Here is a 10,081-nt window from a genome sequence, read left to right as displayed (position 1 = left end):
TCATGGCTAACTAACTTGGCTTGATAAAAACCTAATTAATACTCTGATAGAGGGAAAAACTAAGAATTATTAAAGGACCTTGGAATAGCTTTACGTTTCAAAAAAAAGCACATTTAAAGAAATAAAAAAGAAGAATTCTAATGGGCTGATTGGCAGTGAAAAAGTTCCTCAGTAGCAGTGGCGCACCCAGAGGGGGGCCAAGGGGCCCGGGCACCCCCAAAAGAAAAGAAAAAAACACTAGAAAATTTTCCAAAAATCTTTTCCTAATTAAAATTCTTTTTTTTTTATTTATGTTGTGTCGTGTCTTCTATTTCTATACTAGTTATGAATTAGCGATCACTCCAGATGCTCAGTCATAGGTCGTGTGCGATGCGTAGCGTGTATTCGCAAATCGTCTACTCAACTCTCCCCTCCCCCTCAAGTTAAATCGTGAGCGCTCGGCCCCCTCCAAGATTAAATCCTGAGTGCGCCACTGCTCAGTAGCAAAATGAAATCTAAAAATCGCACGAGGCTTTTCAATCTATGTGCTGTCACGGTTATGGCATGGATCAAAGATATGACCAATAACCAAACAAATACTGGAGAGAATGGAAAAACTGAACATAAAATGGAGAGAGACCCATGCTAATCATTAGACTGTAAGACAAAATAAAGAATATATACGATAAGAAACAGAGATGTTGGTTACAGGAGAAGAGATTTTAAGTAAAAATAAAATGAGTAGGCAATACGCACGTATGAAAAGTGATTGATGAACAACAGGGCCGTTGCCAGATCAGATCGCGCCCTGATGCAAACAATTAAATATCACCCATGAGGGAGTATAAGTCAAAAATATAAGAAAATCTCCAATTGCTATTTGGTTTTCATTACAAGAGAAACATTAATACAAAACGATTACATAATAATATTAATTAAAAGTTTGCTCTATGGGGATATCACAGAATAAAACTGTTTATAAGCTCTTCTAAATTTAAATTGTAAGCTCTGTCCGCCTCTATGGATATAGTTGCTAGACCAACCAATCTTTCTTTAGTCATTGCTGTTCGCAAATAATATTTAATCAGTTTAAGTTTGTTTTTGCAAAAACAAGCATAAACTACGCCAAAATCATATTGCATTCCATCAGTCAATAGATTCCACACAACCTTATATATATATATATATATATATATATATATATATATATATATATATATATATATATATATATATATATATATATATATATATATATATATATACAGGGTGGTTCAAAATTCCATGTACAAACTTTGAGGGGAGATAGAGAAAACATCAAAACAAACCACATTCACATAGGAAAGCATGATCGGAAACGCCACCCGAAAGTGATAGGTGGCGCTGTTCACCAGTGCTGCAAGTGAGCAATTGGGGTTTCCTCATTCAAGCTATTGACTTGATACGAAGAACATGCGTCGTTCTACGAAAGCTGAGATGGCAGACATGCACCTTGTTTACCATATTATGTATCCAACTCCTATTGAACTGTTCAGTTACCCCTAATAAAGTTTTTTAACACTACTTATAGCCTGTGTAGCTCAGTGGATGTGGCGTTTGCATACCATCGCGCTAGGCCGCACGAAGGAAGTCTTGGTTTCGAGTCTAGTCGGCGACTAGAGGAAATTTTTCTAAGCCTTTTTTCGACCGGTTCCCGAGTTAGTCGATCTCTGGCACGGGCATGCAGGTTTTTCCTCCCGGAAACTCGGGTTTTTCGTCCTGTAAACTCAAGAAAATCGACCGTAGAACCCACATTATTTCAGACATTAAATATATTGTGTTAGGGTTAGTCACCACGAGATGGCGGCACATTTGAGCCGTCTCTCTTCACTGCGTACCGCTTAATGAGTGATAGGCTTGGGCCATCTGTCTCTGATTGGGTACCAGTGGAGATTGAACTGCCCACTCAGTCTCCAAAAGTTAGATAGGGCTAAATGGCCTCGCCTACTCCCGTATATACGGGAATAAAAAGGCGTTAGCTGATTTATTTATTTTATTTATAACACTACTTATTGCGTTGTGTTATTTCTGTATCCTTGTGTCCCTGTTAGTACCTTCCGGTGGTGTATCCGGTTATCATGCTTTCCTATGTGAATATGGTTGATTTTGATGTTCTCTACCTCCCCTCAAAGTTTGTACGTGGAATCTTTAACCACCCTGTATATATATATATATATATATATATATATATATATATATATATATATATATATATATATATATATATATATATATATAGTTTTATGGAAAAAAAATTGAATGACTAGAACCGAGATTTAATTAAAAAGGATTTTAATATAAACACACTACTAGTTTCGGCCTGTAACAGCCTTCTTCAGGTGACATTATAAAAGAAAAAACACTAAACAGTGTTTTTTCTAAACTAAACATTGAGGGTTAAAAGACTATGAACAACATTATATTGTTTATTTTAAAATCCTTTTTAATTAAATCTCGGTTCTAGTCATTCAATTTTTTTCATAAAACTCTGTATCTTAACCGAGTCAATGATCATTCTGTCATATATACTGTATATATATATGTGTGTGTGTGTGTGTGTGTGTGTGTGTGTGTGTGTGTGTGTGTGTGTGTGTGTGTGTGTGTGTGTGTGTGTGTGTGTGTGTGTGTGTGTGTGTGTGTGTGTGTGTGTGTGTGTGTGTGTGTGTGTGTGTGTGTGTGTGTGTGTGTGTGTGTGTGTGTGTGTGTGTGTGATTAATTTTTTAACTTGGGGATACTGTATATTAGGGTTACCAAGTAATTTTATAAGCTTGGTTATTTAACTCCTAATCCCAAGTATGCAAACAATTAAGTTTGCACCTGAAACATAGTGTTATATATATATATATATATATATATATATATATATATATATATATATATATATATATATATATATATATATATATATATATATATATATATATATATATATTGTGTTAGGGTTAGAGACCACGAGATGGCGGCACTAGCTTGCCGCCTTCTTCACTGTGTGTTGATGAATCAGTGATAGCCTTGGACCAGCTATCTCTCTTTGGCTACCAGTGGAGATTGAACTGCCCACTCAGTCTCCAAAAGTTAGATAGGGTAAACGGCCCTGCCTACTCCCTATACTGGAACAACATAGGCGTTAGCTGATTTGATTGATATATATATGAGTATAATAGCAATGTTACTATAATATAATATAATATAATATAATATAATATAATATAATATAATATAATATAATATAATATAATGGAGCCTGTGTAGCTTAGTAGATGTGGCGTTTGCACACCACAGCTCTTGACCGCACGAAGGAAGACTGTTTCGAATTTAGTCGGCGACTAGAAGAAATTTTTCTAAGCCTTATTTCGACCGGTTCCCTAGTTAGTCGATCTCTGGCACGGTCAAGCAGGTTTTTTCTCCCAGAAACTCGGGTTTTTTGTCCCATAAACTCAAGAAACTCAACCGTAGAATCCACGTTATTTCGGACATTAAATATATTGTATTGTGGTTAGGGACAACGAGATGGCGACACTTGTTAAGCCTTCTCTCTCTTCACTGTGTGTCGTTTAATTAGTGATAGCCTTGGGCCAGCTATCTCTGATTGGGTACCAGTGGGGATTGAACTGCCCACTCAGTTTCAAGTCTCAAGTCTCAAGTTAGGGCTGAAACGGCCTCACCTTCTCCCTATATGGCAACTTTTCTCGACTGAAAGGAAATAGGTACGAGATTGTCTAGCGTCTATATTCGGTTGTATTTATATGTGAAACCAAAATTCAAAATCAATTTTGGTGCAATAAACAAAAGACGTGTCACAGACGTCTTTGTATGTTAAGAGGTTAATAATATAATATAATAGATATAGCGTAGCGGCAGCGCCTACTGCAATATGGCTGAACGAGCGCCCTTATTATGCCGCACTGTGAGGCAGGCTGTCTCTATGCTACACCGTGTCAACGGTACTGATTGACAAAGATCAATACCTTGCTCAACATTCTTGTCTGGAATTTTCCAGTCTACCGGACTTTACCGAATCAGAATCTGCACCTTTATATTCCCTTTAACCTGTTTAGACTCAGTGGCTGATACTACCATGAAACTGATTTTATAGATGAAACCTAGTTTTATGGATGAAAATGGGACACTGTATAGAGGACAGCATGGTTTTGTGAAGGGTAGATCATGCCTCAGTAACTTGCTCACGTTTTATAAGTGACGGCTGAACTTGATAAGAGTAATGGATTTACAGTGATACTGCTGGACTTTGCTAAGGCCTTTGACAGGATACCACATGGAAGTCCAATCAGTAAACTGCAGCAGATGGAGATGCATATAGGGTTGGTGAGGTGGATAGGAGGGTGGTTGATGGAAAGATATCAGAGAGTAGTTTATTCAGGAGTGGAGTCCAAAAGAAGGTCTGTTACTAGTGGTGTGCCACAGTGTTCTGTTCTTGGACCACTGCTATTTAATTTGTTTATTATTGATATATAGAAAGGATCTGAGAGGAACTGTTCATTTATTTGCTGATGATGCAAAGTTGGGTAGAGCAATAGTGAATGCACATGATGTCAAAATTTTGCAGGATGATATGGATAGATTGGCAGTCTGGCTAATGAGAATGGATGTCAGTTTAATGTAGCAAAGTGTAAGGTTATGCATTTCGGGGTGAAAACATTAGCAGCAGTATATCACATTGGTGGAACTGTACTCCAGGAAGTTGACAAAGCCAGAGATTTGGGTGTGTTTGTGGATAGGGAGTTGAAGTTTAGAGGGCGCATAGCCAAAGTGGTTAAATTAGGTTATCAAATCACTTGGTTACTGAAGAATACTTTGAGTAGTAGAGATAAGCAAGTTATTGTTCCACTTTATCAAGCCTTGATAAGACCCCATCTTGACTACTCTGTCCTAATCTGCACCCCTGGGTTTCTTCTTGATGGGAAGGAGGTAGAGAGGATCCATAGGCATGTGACCAAGATGATAGCTGGTCTATGGAATGAACCTTACAAGAACAGGTTGAAAATCTGTAGGTTACAGAAATTGGTTGTAGGCGGAAAAGTGGTGATATGATTGAGACATTCAAATTACTGAAGGGTTTTTACAAGATTAATTCAGAGAAAATTTTTCAGAACATGTCTGGTGATGTGAGGTCTAGGGGCCATCTATGGAAACTGAGCAAGAGTGTAGTTAGCAAGGGTGTTAAAACTCAGTTTTTTACTTGGAGAGTGGTGAATGAATGGAATAAGATGCCAGAGTGTTCTGGGTGCCATGACTGTAAATGAATTCAAAGCAAAGTATGATAGATACTGTGCAAATGACGAATAGTTGTTCTTGATATGATGTTTAGAGCTTCTCCGATGAGTCTAAGGACTCCTTGGAGTTGCCCGTAATAATAATAATAATAATAATATAAACCTGATAGGGTGGTTAATCCTATCTATACAGGCTTTTATGTTTTTCAAAGTGTGTATTCTTGATTGGTTTGTCTGTTCTGTGGTAAGATACTCTTTTACCTCCTTATGAGACTGGATAACTCAGCTTTGGATGAGAAGCCACAACCAAAGGAATCTGTCTATACCAACTAATTTGTTGCGACTTCGTGATTTAGGAGGAGTGATCAAAATCCCCAATGGCCATATAAAGTGCAACACCATGATCGATATCTTAATACCAACCAGTCTTGATTACAATATAACCTTTTTCCACAGGTAAAAATGCAACCCAGAATTCACATTTATGATGTCTTGTCATGAGTGTAATGTCGTGACCAAAGGATTTACTTATATTTGTAATTTGATAAGAACATCAAAATGAGGAAACGAAACATTTCTTTAAACTCGTGGACTTTTCATTTGGCCTATGTTAACAGAATCAATTTCTCAACTGCAGTTGGACTGTTTTTTATTTGGGCTATTCGTTTCGTACTGATATGTATTGCCGCTTAGATTATAATTACTTGTCACACAAGTAATTATAATCTAAGCTATTTGAACTGCTTTATATTTATTATTATGACACCACCATGGATGGACTCAGCCAAAAAGTCTGTTGCAAAAACACAAAGTATATTGCACCAAGTTTTATTATTTCTCATTATAATTCTTGAATTTGCTGTGATGGAAATAAATTTTATATTGCCTGCTGGCTGTTTAGAATTGGTATGTAGGAGACAAATACCTGTACTTTTTAATTTAATTCTAAATGACGTAAAACAGAACAAATTACTACCCGCAGTTTGATTTCGGTGACGTATTAATCATTTCATTAAAACTTTTCAGCATGGCGCTGTGTTGCTCGCGTGATTTCTGTTCGGTGGAATTTATGTTTCACGTACTGTGCAACTGATATAAGTTATGTAGTATTCCTTTCTATGCAGTTGAGATATATTAGCAGCAAAATTTATTTTCTAAAAGTCTCAGTACATAGTTCGGTCTTTCCTATGGCCAGGGATCTCCATCCACTTTTAAGCCGAAAGCTTTCCCTTGATCTTCAAGGTGAGGGACTGATATTTGTTTGTAAAGAATATTCACATGAAACAAAGTGTCTCGTATGGTGTGAAAATAAATTACAGTTAAGTCCTTACTGTGTAGTATTAATCACGTGTGTAAGATTGATCTTTTTCATTTCACATTTTCGATCATTGCCAATAATAGCGCACACTGAAAGTTCTCGGTGAAAACTGTTAGCCACATAATCCTTCGGTTCCCGAAATTTAGACAGGTGGTCCAGTATCTTTGGTTGATCAAAGTAGCAGTAGAAAAACGGGAGATGCGATACGTTGACATGTTTCTCGTATTGTGACGATAATGGTTGGATCTATGATGCATTCACTCTCCCCCCCCCCAAATAAAAAAGGAGAATTATTTTTAATATCCAGCTAAATAAGAATTTTTTTTGAATGATAAAAAAAAAAAAAAAACTCAAACTAATCACAGCATGTCATTAACAGTGGACAGCAATGAAAAGTATGGATAGTTTTTCTTGTTTAGAATCAAACAGTAATGGGGTAAAGGATTTGTGTCCTTGGGGTGCATATTGTTTCCTTTCCCAGTTTATTTGCAGGTTGCAAATTGAATGTCTTGTGATGAAGGATTCATTTTTAAAATAAAGTACAATAGTTGTAATCTGCGAGTTTTCAACCTCTTGTGATGAGTCTTTCGGACTCCAGGAAGCCTTAGTAATACTATTAGTGCAATAAATGACTAATATTTAATGGTTAATAAACTTTATCTTGCTAGAACGCAGTTTTTGGCACTCATGTGACATATATATATATATATATGCTATCATCACAGTCTAATGAAATAGCATCATTCACAGATAGCAAAAGTAGCCAAATGTGTGTGTGTGACTACTCATTTTGAGTACCACATCTGCTTTTGTGCCTTTGTGATTTACCATTTGCTTTCTCTTTACTGGTTGCTATTGTGTTCAGTGTGGCTTTCTGGTGTGCATTTCATTGAACTGTTTATTTGCCATTTCACAAAGGACATATTTTGCATGATGTTGCTAACTCAGAGGTGTGGCATGGCGTGTGGGTGAAACACACATAGAAAAATGAGTCTATGCTATATGCATGTAATATGTACACACACACACACACACACACACACACACAGCAAAATCAGTCTAGAATGTTCATATACTTAAGAGGTATGTATGTTACAAAGTGACATTAAATTTTATTGACATAAGTATTTATTGATCATCTTATAAATTAAAGATACCAAGAAATTATATACTTGGTTTAATCCTTTATCAAAGTGTAAGCAAACAAAGTTTGCACCTGAAGTATTTTCAGGGCTGTGGCAACTCGTGATAAAGGTGGTATGACTTCACATCACTTGCCTTAGTATCCCGTAAAGCAAAGTACATCTCCTTGCAGACATGTATAAAGCTATGCATTATGGGAAGGGTTATTACCCAAACCAGTTTCCACTTTTATTGAGGGCTCATTAGTGGGAGCCAGATCCAGAGGTGATACCAAGGTTGAAGTAATGCAGAAGTCATATTTCCATATATGAGTTGCCAAAAGGTGGCACAAGTCATACCTTTATAACAAGTTGCCACAGTCCTGAAAATACTTAAGGCGCAAACTTTGTTTGCTTGGATAAAGGATTAAACCAAGTATATAATTTCTTGATATCTTTAATTTATAGTATAACCAAGTGGAAATACTTTCAACAACTATTGATCATCCTCTGATTAAGAAAGTATGAGTTCTACTTTTGGATGTCAAATGGGAGATTGGAACTTGGCTTCTCACAAAAGTTACAGCAGGTGTAACTTTTCTGGGTGGTTACCCTTCCCAGTAGCATTAAGGGGATGATTAAAGGGCACACATTAATCAGTGGTATTTTGTTGGCCCAGTGGAAGGGATGGATAGAAAAAGACTGGTGACCTTGCAGATACATGCTGTTTCTCTTTAACAGGCATTTCTGTAGTCAGCACATGCAATAAAATGGTGAAAATTTTCATCAGCTATAACATCATTATCTCCAGATAGAATGTTTTATATCCTTAAACTACATGAAATATAAAATGTAAATGAAGACAACTCTACTAATGGACCTGAAAGTGCAGAAGCATCATGTTCTTATCAACGATCCAGATTTTCTGTTGCTAGTGAAATAGCTCAAAAAGCAGCTTTGAAAACCCAAAGCCAAGTTGAATGATCTTGTGACTCTTATTAAATTCTCAATCTGAAGATTTAGGGCACGGATGGAATGCACAAAAATAATGTTTATAAAGTGTTGGGAAAATTTGAAAGTATTTTATCTTTTTAATTAATTGTCTAATAAATTTTAATTTTGAATTTTGCATATCAGTGTTAATGGAAAACTCGTGGTTGTAAATCATATCATATTTAGTGTTTACTAATTGTGAGATAATCCTTAAATCATATATCATATAATTTCGCTTCCCATGGTACTCACACCAGGTAACGAATTTCCTCTGCCACCTCAAGAAATTCACAAATATCTATTCTGTGGATTTGAACTCGCTACCTGTTGGTTGGATTGTGGATATGCTATCCAACCAGCATATAATCTGCTGTGTCAGGTCCAGTGATTTGTCAAAGCTCAGTCCATGCACCAACACAGCAAGAATAAATAACACTCTTTTCTTGCATATCTTATCAATGCAAAATAATTCTATAAAAATATTTTTCTTTTTCTTAAATATGTTATCCAAGATTAATGTAGATGAAATATTTGCAGTAATCTTAGATACTTGGTACTGTCAACATAAAAAGCATAAATGGGAGAGAAATGGAAGTAGCAGAAGAATTGCATAAGTATGAGATCAGCATAATAGATTTGACTGAAACAAAGAAGACAAACAGGTGAGATCTTTTTAAGCAATATACAAAATGTTTATATTCAGGCAATAACAGTCAATGAAAAGGAGTAGCAGCCATAGTATTCAACAACACATAACAAGATAATCTTCTTGAATGGGGAGGCAGTATCAAGTAGAGTGATGTGGGCAAATATCAATGGGGAAACAAGAAAAAAAAATGGAAGAGTTTGAAAACAGGAACTAATCCTTGGAGATTCAGTGGCAAATCCTGAACAAAACATTGATTGATTCAGCCAGAGAGACATTTGATGAGATTGTTTACAAGAATAGAAAAAAATCAGAACTCCATGGTGGACTCAGGAAGTTAAAGAGCTTGTGAAGGAAAAGAAAAAAGCATATCAAAAGTTCCTGGCAAGTAAGTCAGCTCGTGCTCTTAGAGAATACGGAGAAAACTGTGAGAAATCGAAGCAGTGCATAAAACTAGCTAAATAGTAGTCAAGGGAAGACTTTGATGAGAACATAGAAAATAAATATCAGGAAGGTGGTAGAATATTCCGGAAGCTAGTGAAAAAGCTTAGAATGGAGGAAAGAGTACTGAAAAAGTACTCTTTCATCTGATAAAGTACTCTTTCCAGATGATAAAGGTGGCATGAAAACCGAAGATAAATATATATCCTTAATGTATGGAGTAATTACTTCAAAAGATTGCCAAATGAAACAATTAATGACAGCACTGTGATAGAAATTACTCAACTCAACAGGTATGCAATCAGGAATA

At 36.1% G+C, this 10,081-nt stretch overlaps 1 protein-coding gene across 2 annotated transcripts in view; it reads left to right on the top strand.

Moving 5' to 3' along the window:
* The first annotated feature begins 6,273 nt into the window (after nucleotides 1-6,273).
* LOC150105446 (pyridoxine/pyridoxamine 5'-phosphate oxidase-like) overlaps nucleotides 6,274-10,081 on the top strand; it is a 145,843-nt gene continuing 142,035 nt past the window's right edge. For both annotated transcript variants that reach the window (XM_090394823.1, XM_090394822.1), the window contains exon 1: nucleotides 6,274-6,494. In XM_090394823.1, the coding sequence (XP_090250949.1) occupies nucleotides 6,371-6,494 (124 nt within the window). In that variant the 5' untranslated portion in view covers nucleotides 6,274-6,370. The remainder of the gene's footprint in view (nucleotides 6,495-10,081) is intronic.

Source organism: Typopeltis vanoorti, chromosome 6 (genome assembly GCF_054136105.1).
Source record: "Typopeltis vanoorti isolate ZY-2024b chromosome 6, IOZ_Tvanoo_1.0, whole genome shotgun sequence".
Lineage (NCBI taxonomy): Eukaryota > Metazoa > Arthropoda > Arachnida > Uropygi > Thelyphonidae > Typopeltis > Typopeltis vanoorti.
Note: the sequence above shows the minus strand (reverse complement) of the source record. Positions and strands in the feature narration are given on the sequence as shown.